This window comes from Hydra vulgaris, chromosome 14 (genome assembly GCF_038396675.1).
Source record: "Hydra vulgaris chromosome 14, alternate assembly HydraT2T_AEP".
In the NCBI taxonomy this organism is placed as follows: domain Eukaryota; kingdom Metazoa; phylum Cnidaria; class Hydrozoa; order Anthoathecata; family Hydridae; genus Hydra; species Hydra vulgaris.
This window is the reverse complement of record NC_088933.1, coordinates 7120001-7133262: the sequence shown is the minus strand read 5'-3', so window position 1 is coordinate 7133262 and position 13262 is coordinate 7120001. Positions and strand designations below refer to the sequence as shown.

The 13262-nt window shown below is 25.4% G+C and overlaps 2 protein-coding genes across 2 annotated transcripts in view; one reads left to right on the top strand and one right to left on the bottom strand.

Moving 5' to 3' along the window:
• Nucleotides 1–3375: 3375 nt before the first annotated feature.
• On the top strand, nucleotides 3376–4583 carry LOC136090724 (uncharacterized). The gene is made up of 2 exons (XM_065817594.1): nucleotides 3376–3471; nucleotides 3864–4583. The coding sequence occupies exons 1-2, from the start codon at nucleotides 3434–3436 to the stop codon at nucleotides 4534–4536; spliced, it is 711 nt and encodes a 236-aa protein (XP_065673666.1). The 5' UTR covers nucleotides 3376–3433; the 3' UTR covers nucleotides 4537–4583.
• Nucleotides 4584–12619: 8036 nt separating this feature from the next.
• LOC136090873 (uncharacterized) overlaps nucleotides 12620–13262 on the bottom strand; it is a 14703-nt gene continuing 14060 nt past the window's right edge. Inside the window, exon 2 of the mRNA XM_065817849.1 lies at nucleotides 12620–12867. Within this exon, the coding sequence (XP_065673921.1) occupies nucleotides 12620–12867 (248 nt within the window). The remainder of the gene's footprint in view (nucleotides 12868–13262) is intronic.

Genomic DNA, 13262 nt, shown 5'->3' with positions numbered 1-13262 from the left:
TACATTTTTGTTTTTGTTTTTTTGTTTAACTACTTATCCTAATTCATTAATTTTTTTGAGGATTCTCTTCATGGGTTCAAGCTCATTAACCATAATACGTGTTCAATTACCCATAATACGTTTGTCATTGTAAGTAATAAATTAGGAAATAATTATTTGTGAAATATTGCAGTCATTAATGACTTCAACCTGGCTAGTATTTAAAATTGCTCGAATAGTAAAGTTCCTAATTAAAATTGCTCTCTCTCTCTCTCTCTCTCTCTCTCTCTCTCTCTCTCTCTCTCTCTCTCTCTCTCTCTCTCTCTCTCTCTCTCTCTCTGTATATATATATATATATATATATATATATATATATATATATATATATATATATATATATATATATATATATATATATTTTTTATTTTAGAAAATGTTTGAAGAAAGTTAGAAAATTCTAAAAACCTTGGTATTATTCAAGCCGAAGCGATTTACTTAATTCAATCCACAAAAGACGGTGTGAAAATCGCAAAAAAAAAAAATATATATTCAATATTTATTTTGAATGTATTCATTAATAGCATATAATTTAAAATAAATTCATTTTGTAACACGTTTTCCAGTTTTATAAAATTTCGTTATAATAGTTTATGGTAAATCCCACTTAGGTTAAAGGTGGAAAACATCACACGTAAAAGATCAAAAATGCTACACATTTTGAATCCCAAATGGGATAAAGTAGCAAATACCAGATTAAGTTAAGCCTAACTGAAAGCTTCGATGATTAATTTTAAATTACTATTTAAGTAATTTTTAAACTAAAGGATTTTTGAAAATTATCATAGAAGCATTCGGACTTTCATTTGTCTGGTATTGACTATTTTATGCCATTTGGATTAAAATATATGTGGCATTTAAGATCTATAAAATATAGAATTTTCCACCTATATCCCATGTAGGATTTACGACATAAAACCCATGTGTGATTTACCATATGAAACCCACATGGGACAAAATAATAATCTATATATGGGTTACATATGGTAAAAACCCACGCGTATCCCATATGGGATTCACCATATGGAATCCATGTGGGATATACCATATAAAACCCACATGGGACAAAATAATGATCCCCACATGGGTTACATATGGAAAAAATCCACGCGTATCCCATATGCGCTTTTTCACTGGGCAAATTCATATGTATATTTATCGCCTTCTGTCATCAGACTCATTTTAATTTAATGCACGTTTTCTACAATCCAATCAATACCGTGCAAACTTTAAACATTCTAAATTAAATCTTTGTGCATTGTCTTTTTATTCAAGAACATCGGGTAACTGCATCTAAATAAAAATATCTTTAAACTAAGGTACATTTTTACATTTTACAAATTTTATTATACTTCACATTGTTCACAAGCAAATGTGAAAAATAAGTGATCAATAGTATATACATATATATGTATATATTATATATATATACATATATATAATATACACATATGCATATATAAATACAGTTAGTTACAGATTACTTGACCCTCACTGGGACCAAGAAAAACGGTTCGCCTAAACCAATGTTTGACTTAAGTGATGTATAACTGCCTCCAAGGTTTGTATTATGTTTGCGTATATGCATTGATGTATGATGTTGATGTATAATGTATCTTTATCCAAAAGGGGTAATATCTTGGTCAATAGTGAAGTAAATTAGACACGGATCAGTAATGAGTTGATTTTTTTTCCACTATTGATCACTTATTTTTCACATTTGCTTGTGAACAATGTGAAGTATTATAAGTTTATAAAGAATTATTGTTTCTTTTCTTAACGTCTATTAAACATTAAAACAACTTTTACATTTGGTCGATTATCCGTTTAGAATGAAATCCAGATTAACGTTTAGAACAAACGTCCATAAAATGTCTATATTTAAACGTATTTTAGACGCATATTATGGGATCATTAAACGTATATAAAGCGTTTAGATTTTATCTAATTTTCAATCTTTGTCTAATGTTTAAATCTAGTCTAATTAACTTATATTTAGTTTAGATTTAAGTAAACTAAGTAAACGTGTATTAAACTTTTTGATCTTGTCTAATAGTTTCTTTGATTTAGTTAACGTAATTTCATTCTATTCAAGTTTTAAAACTAATTTAAATTAAAATAACGTTGTATATAATAAGATATACTTAATAAAGTAATGAAATTATATACTATACTTTTATTTTATGAAACTGTATATAAAGTTATAAACTTACATTAAACGCTTTCATCTTGTGGGAATTTAGAGAAAAAATGTTTGTGCAATATACTTGTTTATGTTTCGATAATTAAAAAAAATTAAATGATCAAGCTTTTTACAGTAGATATGATATAGTAACAATTTCTAAATCAAATAATACATAAAATAATAACAATAGTTTCCAAAATTTCCTGTACCATGCATGTTTAATTTTGACACCAAAAAATTAGTAACGTCGCGACATAACATATGTAGTGGTTTTTACCAGCACTGTTCCACCGATTTTCTTTAGCAAATGTAACTAAATTACACTAAAATGCATCTAAATTAAAAAAAGTAAATATTTAGGTATTAAACCTCTTGATTATTGCAAAGATGAATACCTACTGTTACACAATCATATTAGCATATACAAAATGAGTTTAAACTGTTTATGAAACTTTCAAAAAAAGTTCTTGCACCAGGACTTTCATATCAAGAGACCAACAACTCATATTTTAAACTGATTCCATGTCGCCATCAATAATTTCTAAAACATCGAAGATCATTAATTTGTTGGCCTTAGGAAATTAGATTGTCGCGATAAGAGCATTTTAAATTCCATGAATTAAAATGACACCGACGCACCAGACACTTGTTTATTATTTATTTTTTAGTCGTTTTGCTTTAAGTTGTTTTTAGGAAGTGAATCTTGAAAACGCATTTAAGCCTAATTAAATTACTAGGCCAATAAAAAATAATTTTTAATAAGTTTTTTGTATCGTTTTAATTATGGCAATTTAAACCACATTATTAAGCTGTTATGTAAGTCTTCTTACCAATGCTATATAACTATATTATAATATAATAAACGTTTATTAGACGTCGATAAAACGTTTAGAATAACAACTTATATTAGTCCATAAGTAAAAGTTTGATCGACGTTTAACAAACGTATATATTAAAAGATGTAGAGCGTAGCCTTTAAATCTATAAATATGTACGTTTAGTTAAGGTCGATTAAAGGTTGACAATATTGTCTAACGTAAGTCGATATTAGAGAGCTTACGATATGAAAACTGCAACCGCAACTTCTACAATTTATGACAAATATTCGACACTAGGCATGCGCAATGGATGGGATTCCCTGAAATGCCGTTTTAAAACTTTTTACGCAACGTCAAAACGTTGAAATTCGAGTTTTTTGGAAACGGCTTATAAATGGATCGAATTAGTTGTTGCTCCAAAAGTGTAACAAAGTAATTATTTAATTTCTGATACAAATTTAGGATATCTACATAAGTATAAATACACAAATTTATATATATATATAAATATATAAATGTATCTATATATATATATATATATATATATATATATATATATATATATATATATATATATATATATATATATATATATATATCTACACGCACACACACAATAGTTATTGTTGAATAATACAATAACAAATACAATAATAAAAATAGTAATAATAGCTCTCTGACTCTTTATATATATATATATATATATATATATATATATATATATATATATATATATATATATATATATATATATATATATATATATATAATAATGAACTTTAAGTTTATTAATTTATTTAGGTTCTTAATTTTTTATTTCTTAGTTTAATGAGATGGACAGAGGAGCATGACATTTTCTTTCTTCGTGAAATATTACTCCATGAGCCATACCAATTGAAAAAAGGGTCCATAGAAAGAGGAAAAAGTTGGGAAAAGATTGCAAATGCACTTAATTCCGCGAGTCAACCAATTTTTAAAGTTAAGTCAAGAGCTGTGCGAGACCACTTAAATGTTTTAATTGAAAACCATAAAAAGAAAACAAGAGATAAAGAAAAAGCAACTGGTATTGACCCAATAGAATCAGAGGTGGATATAGCTGTTGCTGATATAATAGAAAGATTCAAAGAGGCTGACGAAACACATTCATCACAAAGTGATGCAAAATTACTCGAAGTTAACAATCAAAGTAAAGCTACTGAAATGCGAAAGCGTAGTATGGAAACTTTATCAGAAACAACAGAAAGAAATGGGCAAAAAAAGTGCAAACGTTCAAAAAATACTGGCTCTGAAACTATGGTATATCTACGAGAGAAAGGAGAAAGAGATGGAGCTATAAAAAAGGAAGAGCTAGAATTAAAAAAACAAAGTCTGCAGAATCAATCAGAAATGTTGAAACTCTTTCAACAACAACAAACAATTATGCAGGAAATAGTGCAACAACAATCGCAGCAGCAAGCAACAATGTTAGAATTAATAAAACAACTTTCCAAAAAATAAATGAAATTCACTTGAAAGTGACTAATATTTTCTTTAAAAAAAAACTTATAAAAAAATGATTTTAAAGTTCAAACATTAAGTGATCTAGTTTTCTATTATTGTCTTTTATTTTTATACAAAATATTCCTTAAGTGTAGGTGGATTAATACCAAAATAATTAGATGTCTGTGAACCATATAAACAACTTCGAGCATTATTCAGTAAGGCACAAACTATATACATTTTTCCCACAGCATTTAGGCCGATTTTTAAGTTTTTTTTAAAGTCTAAAAATTTAAAATAGTTCAAAATATCTCCAAATAACCATTCAACTGACACTCTGACTTCGCTCATTCTCTTGTTCCAAATTTTCTGTTGTGGAGATAACATTGCACCTTTAAAGCCTGTTTGTAAATGCACTCTAAGAGGATATGCGGGGATTACCTGCAGTATCAAATGAATGCTGTCCTAATAAATTTAATAAATTAGAGTCAGCTAACATTCCACTATCGTGTTTCTTTCCCTCAACTGGTCCAAATAAGTTAGCTATAAGGCCATTTGGAGCCACTACAGATTGAAATTTTAGACTGTGTATTTTTTTATGTCCATTGTAGAGTACTCTTTGGTTTTTTCCTGGTCTAGTTATTGGTCTAACAGTCGCATCTATGAATCCCCAGCAGTTTGCAAGTGGAGCTCCTTTGTGATGCACAACGTCGGCAAATATTTCTAGATTATTTGGAGAAAGCCAGTTTTGATTAAGTGTTGTAAATAAATGAATCCAACGTTCATAGAGAAAGTTCATAACTTGATTTGAAATCATGCTTAATTGCGGAACAGGTCGTCCAAAACGAGGTATCATATCGAGTAGTCTACATGGGTAGGAAAACCTTTTTAAAAAAATACATAGTGCTTCTACCGGAGTAACTTTTGACCCATTATAACATACAAATTCTTGAGGTAGTTGAACTATATTGACTAAGCGATATATATCACCATGTAGAAATCTAAATTCACTTTTGCATTCATCATCAGACATGATTTCTAAACAAAATTGCTTATAACTCCAAAACGGTAAATCTGGATTCTTAGACAAATTTAATTTGTACAGAAGTAAAAATTCCTCATCGTCTATGATATTAGATTCTAATGCAAGCAGTAAACTGTTTCTAACATTTCTTAAAGGAGCCATTTTTAATTTCTTTTTTTTTATTTCAAGATGTTTTCTATTTTCTGAAGCGGAAATTCGTAACTAGTTTTATCTAAATAACTGCAAATCGCAACCACTCGATCCAGACCTTTGTCATCTCCGTTGCCGTTGCAGTTTTCATATCTTAAGCTCTCTATTCTAAACGTTAGAACGACGTTAAGTAAACGTAAATATGAAAACGTTTGAAATATACAAATCAAAACAGGCGTCAATTTTTAGTTAATAAGTATATGTACTTATATTAATAAGTATATATATATATATATATATATATATATATATATATATATATATATATATATATATATATATATATATATATATATATATATATATATATATATATATATAAATATATATATATATATATATATATAATAATATTAATATATATATATATTTATATATATATAAATATATATATATATATATATATATTTATATGTATGTGTATATATATATATATTTATATATATGCATAAATATAAGTATATATACACGTTTATATACATATACCTATAAACAAACACAGTTACGTACAATTATCTTGTCCTCTTACAGTTAAAGATAACAAAGTTTGAGTTTACCGGTGCTTAAGATACTAGGATGCATACATATATATATATATATATATATATATATATATATATATATATAATATATATATATATATATATGTATAGAAATATATATATATATATATATTTATATATATTTAAATATATATATATATATATATATATATATATATATATATATATATATATATATATATATATATATATATATATATATATATATCAGTGGGAGCAGGGCAAAGAAATATAATATACATACCAATATAACCTTGTAAATATTTTAAGTTCATGCTCTTTTGTTTGTTTTGATATAGATCTGGTCAAGTTAAACTTTGTTTGTAATTTATTTGCCATTAACCTCTGAAATTCAAATAATTTTATTAAAAATAAAACAGTAAAAATACAATCAAATCACTAATAAATTAAATAAATGAAATATTCAAACCACAGATTAACAAAAAATAATTAAATCATGGCAAAAAAATGTAATAAACAAAATCTTAATTAAGAACTGAAAAACCAAACATTAATACAACTAAGAGGTTAGAGTTAGTAGGCAAACTGATCTAGACTTGTCTATATAAATATGATTTGAAACTCAACAGATATATTGAAATATTAATAAAAAGAATAAAGAAAGTTAGGGGAAAAGCTGTTTATAAACAGCTTTTTCCCTAACTATCTTTCTTCTTTTTTATAAAGTTTTTGCTGTTTTGAAGTGTGTTTATAAGATATCTTAGCTCTAATATGAGCATGCTGTTAACAATTATTAATGAATTTTTTTTTTTTATAAATACTAACATTTCTATTAATACTAACTATTTGTGAGATAAGAAAATTATTTATCAATTTGTCATCTATGCAACTTGATGATTTAGATTATATTATGTGTAAAAAAAATTATTTGTAGAAAAATGTCATAAATGGTACAATATTGACATATTCAAGACAATTATGTATGATGGCAGAGTAATAAAAGTCCAAATTTACACTCTTTGTAACTTTCATAATGTTTATATAATTTCATATGGATTTTATAACCAGAATGTTTTTTATTTATCTAATTTAATTTAAACTCCATTACAGTTAAACAGCTTGACATTAAAATACATTACAAAAAATATTTTTGTTCTTTAGAGATCTTCATTGACTGGCTCATCTCTCTGGCTGAGCATTGTTTTCAAAAGACAAAACAAAGATATATTTAAAAATGACTTTATTGTATACTTTAGCTCCTATATTATCAAAGCCAACATTAGTTAGTCTACTTTTTGCTTTAAATTTTCTTTTCTCAATAATTACTTTTTTCTCAATAAATACTTTAAATAAAATTTGATAAAGATTATGTTATAATCTTGATATGTTATAATCATTTATTTATAATAGGTTATAACACCTGTAGTTTTATCATATTTTAGTTTAAACTTATACCAACCACCTGTTGTGTTTTAATTTCTTACTACAAATTTCACATTTCGATTCAGACAATCGACACAATCATTTTTTATTCAACTTGATAGATTTTCATTCAGACAAACAACATTGTCTTTTGACTATACAAACCAAAACATACTGGTCCGCACAATAGTTGCATAATTATAATAAGACTTTGATAGTAAATTTTACACATATATATATAAAACATCTTTAAATGATTTAAATATTCATCTCTAATCCACCATTTTTATAAAAAATACGCAATGTAAAGTATTGTACATAATGTAAAAAGACTTTTAAAAAACTTGTGTATAACGCAAAATCTTATAAATTTTTGTAAAATTTTACATATTTTCATAGCATAAAATAATTTAATGTTTTTACTTTTATTACATTATTACTTTTATTAAAAGTTTTTAAAAAACTTTCCCACGCACAAATCTTTGTGAAATATTAAATATTATTTTAATACCGGATTATTAGTATATTTGCGTCGGAACACTTTAATTTATTTTTGAAGTTTATTTTTAATTATCTAAATTTCAACGTTATTTCAACGTAATTTAAACGTTAATTCAACGTTTATTTTCAATTTTAGTTCAACGTTTATTTTCAACGTTAATTCAACGTTTATTTTCAACATTTATTTTTAGTTAAAAATAAACGTTAAACTAACGGTAAAATTTTTAACGTTTTTTTTTTAATTTTGAACTAACATTGAAATTTAGATCTTTATTTTCCAACTATATATCAACCATTTCGCGACGTTGGAATAACGTTGAAACAACGTTATGTGCTTGCTGGGTAGAAAAAGCAAACGGATAAACACAATTTAAATTACACTCTGTTTTTTGACAAATCGAAATAAACAAATAATTTTTAATTTAGAAGGTCATTAAACTTATTTTAAATTTTCTACATAGAGATTTGAATATATTTTTAATTTATTCGATAAACCAAAGGTTTATCGAATAAATTAAAATAATATATAAATAATTAATAATAAATAATATCGAACAAATTAAAGGGTTAATTTAAGAATTATTTCCATAACATAGACTATATGACTTGTATATATTCTTGTATAATTTTCTTTTTTAGACGAGACATTTAGTAACTGAGGATATAAATTTAGATCAGTTGTAAAATTAAAAATTATAACATTTCTTTTGATGGTTATCATTATTTAGGTTGTTGCAGCTATGTATACATAGAGCTAGTTTATATGCTTTTATAATTTGAAATTTTAGACACGTGGCATGAATATCACACTGTAAGTTGCAGCTATATAATAATTATTAATTATTGTTATATTGCTATTATATCAGTTGTAAAATAAATCAGTTGTAAAACGTTTCTTTGCATTTTTTTTAATGGGTATTTATTTAGGCTAGTCACAGCTAATTTTATATATGAATTGTTTATAATTGGTATATTTAAGTTTGTATATGCTTTTATAACTTGCTATTTTAGACATGTGTCATGCTATATCATGCTGTTTAAATTTAAATTTAAATTAGTTGTAACACTATTTTTTTTTAAACATGTGGCATTCAGGAATGAGGTTTTAAATTCAAATTCTAATATTAATACTTTTAAACGTGCTCATTATTATTAATTAAAAAGGTGACAGTCTTTTTTTTTTCATTCATTCTTGGTAACTATTGATGTGTGTACAAATTTGAAAACCTTTCCTTTGCAGGTAACATTAACTTTTGTAGCACATTTAGTTTTTGTTTAATACATTGAAATGTAGAACTAATAAGATTATATAACTTTTAATAGCAATTTAGAAATAAAGAATCAGCAACAAATGTTTCTTACAGGTTATTAGCAAAAAAAAATTTTCATTTTATATTAAGGTATATCATTTATATTCAAAATTTCTTTATTGTGTTTTAAGGCTTGTTTATCTTTAAATAATCCACAACAGGTTCCTAAAATTGAAACGTACACGAATTTACAACAGTATTAAAAATTGAAACTTAGTATAGTAACAATTGTATTCATGGCTTTATTTTTACATAAATGTTTTATGACCTTGAATATAATAACAGCATTAATTAGATATATGTTAAAAAACTTTTTATATTTTTGTTTAAAATTTTTATCTTTTATTGTAACTGAAAGTTTCTATATTGAATTACATTATTATAAATGTTTAATTAGTTTTCAATTTAAAAGTTAAAGCGTTTTCAAAGCTTGCTAAAAAATCTCTCCCGATCATGTTAGTTTGTATAAATAGTACTGCTTGTGTCAGATGTTGAATGTCATAATAAAATAATCTATATATTAAAAAAAAGGCCAACTGATATGAAATCTCAGTTCTATCTGACTTAATTCTTTTTTAATTAAGGGAATAATAAATTATTCAATACGATGAGGTATTAAATAATTTTTTTTACTAAACCAGCAAAAGCCGCCAAGTGTTATAATTCGTTTATTTTAACATATTGTTTGTTGCACGAACGGAATACATCCGTAATTTCAACGGACTAATATCGACGAACTTCAATCCACTAAAACTTTAAACCGTTAAGTTAACAGAAAATCCGTTATTGCAATAGCGACAAATTAAGTTCGTTGTATATAACGGATTTTTGCTTAAAGTAAACATTTCAAAATTAGGGCTTCAAGCGCACGCAGAAAAACATAGCAGTTTCTGCTAAATAGAGGGGAAGTAATTTATTAGTTAACAGCATTTAGCCACCACTCCTAATTGGAACTTTCAGGATGTCCCACTTCTTCCGCGTTCCACTTATCCTCACTCTACCCAAATAGAAAAAAAGTTATATAAAATAGAAGCATTTATTAAGATGCTGCTATAATAGGGTTTATTATCAAGTTGTTTATTTAAAATAGAGGTACTTATATATAAAAAAAATCTTATTTTTAAAATTATTTTTATAATATTAAAGATGTTTCAGAAAAAAAATGAAACATGTGCATATTTAGACTTATTAGTCAACCCTAGTGGCAAGGAATATTGGCACAAAGTTGGGGCAAAATTTATATCAAGATTGGCTGAATATTTCTAAAAATATTGTGCCATTATAAAATGTCTACATTTTGATATATATATCTAATATTGTTTCACAATATTGGGTATATATTGTAAAACAATATATAGCCAATATTGGCTACATATTGACCGCAAAATTGCGCCAATATTTTATTTTCATTTAATATCGCTTCAATAATTTCAATTTTATATTTTTTATATAGCTATTTAGCATTATATATATATATACATATATATACATATATATATATATATATATATATATATATATATATATATATATATATATATATATATATATATATATATAAATATATATATACATATATATATATATATATATATATATATATATATATATATATATATATATATATATATATATATATATATATATATACATATATATGTATATATATATATATATATATATATATATATTTAAATTTTTAATGCTAAAATCTATTTAAATTACTTATTAAATTAGGGATTACGCTATAAAAATAAAGTTTTTCAGAAGATTTTATTAATCAATTTAATTAACAACATCAGAGCTGCTGTTTTCAGACAATACTGGCTCAGTACGATTAGAGACTGATCAACTTTTTCGACCTCCATCCCAGTCTCGAGAATTTAAAGGACAGGATCCGATTCGTTCGTGTAATTGCTTTTCCGTTGTTTCGGAAAACTTCTGTCTTACAACAACTAAATGTTTTAAAAATATAATGGAATTTGTTAACATTTTTTTTTAAACTAAAAGTTGTAAATAATTAACTTTTTCTGCTGTGATATATATGTATACATATATATGCTTTCAATTTAAGAACATAAGTGCTTATAGGGGCGTCTAATTGCTGCCGTGCCTCGGGCTTTACAAAAGCTCTCGGCGGCTTTGTTTATGGAACTTCAAGTAATTTACAAAGCTTAATTATAAAGGAGTTTATCTGATGTAAACTAAATATGCTATTATTAATAAAAAGATATCTCTATTTTCTTTTGTGTATAAAAAAAAAACAAAGCATCACAACGTACTTATAATAAAAATGTTTTCAATAAATTTTCAGCACATTGTCATACTTTTTGTTGCTCAAGAACTCTGATGTCCTTTGTTAACTTTTTATTAACTTGTTTACTGTCTGAATCATTTCTTTATAAGAACATTTAAAATTTTAGTAACTATTTCTTTTTTTGCAAGTTTCTTAGTGTTTAAATTCAGTGAAAACATACTCTGTTAAAAATATCTGAAATTTTTGTTTGTTTTTATTAGATAGGACCTTAATAAACTCTTTTACAGTTTTGATCACTTGCTAAACATACAAAGAAATCAGCATGAGGATAGCCACTTATAAATTACTGGTTTTGTATTTGTGTGCAACATTGATGACTACTTTTCTGTGGGTATATGTTAACACAAGATTTTTTTTTTATATAAAACTTTGAGTTCTTTGAGCATAATCACACTTTTGTTTGCCTAAATGTCCATGGACATTTAATTTCAAGCAAACCAAACTCACAACATGTGCAACTTGTTACACCATCTGGGCTTGCTGCAAGATAAAGTGTTTGATTGATACTATTAGCCCTGTTTGGTAACATGTAAAGTTTTATGAGTTTTTTTCATTTCCCTGATATATCTTTTTCGAGCATAAGACTCAAACATGTTACCCAATTGAATTGATTTACTTTTAGCATTATTTTTGTAACCTAAATTTGAGCACATAAATTATATGCTGCTTTTTTTTTTTTCACTTCCAAGTCATGTCAAATTTGCTATGACAGCATGAACAATAGATGACGATATTGTTCCAACTCTATATAATTTATTAAGTAAACATTTTCATTGAGATATCGTAGCTTCTTTTATAAGTCCTGCTTATGATAGTGTGATGAAAAATTTCCGTAAAGCTTTTCACATTTAAATGCTATCGATTCATTCTCATAAAAACATTCTATTTGAGTTACATATTGCTCGTTTGTAGGTGGTAGCACTTTGTTTTTAGTTGCATTTAAAGGTAATTTTTTCAGAAAGTATTCTAACTGTAAATCTGACTTGAGGCAAATTACAGCACTTTTTACATCTGTGGCTTTTGCAACTGCTCCCAATTTTCCTTTGTAAATTGTAACTGCTTTAAATAATAAGAAATAATAAGGACGAGGATCGTAAAAAGATCGACTAAGTTTTAGATTGTAATGTACAACAAACATGTATAAATCAAAATGTGGATTTTCAAATAATTTTAAAACTTATTTTGAAGAATAGTTGATATAATTTTTATTAAAGTTAATGCACTGATAGTCTACAATTGTGTCCAAATTCTTATATTTTTATACAAATTTCCAAAACCTTTTTGGAAATTTGTACAAAAAAAAGTTTTGTTTAGAATGTTTATGTTATGTTATGAATTTTTCAAAACCTTCCGAAGTTCTGTTAAGAATGTTTAACATTGCCAAGGAGAATACTTCACTTAATCAGTTTGAAATTTAATGATTTAAAATAAATTTA

What these genes read in the sequence shown, in the direction of transcription:
- LOC136090724 (XM_065817594.1), top strand. Translation starts at nt 3,434, where the DNA reads ATGGATCGAATTAGTTGTTGCTCCAAAAGTGTAACAAA. An exon ending in TGCTCCAAAAGTGTAACAAA is followed by an intron (nt 3,472 to 3,863) that starts GTAATTATTTAA and finishes TTTATTTCTTAG; the next exon opens with TTTAATGAGATGGACAGAGG.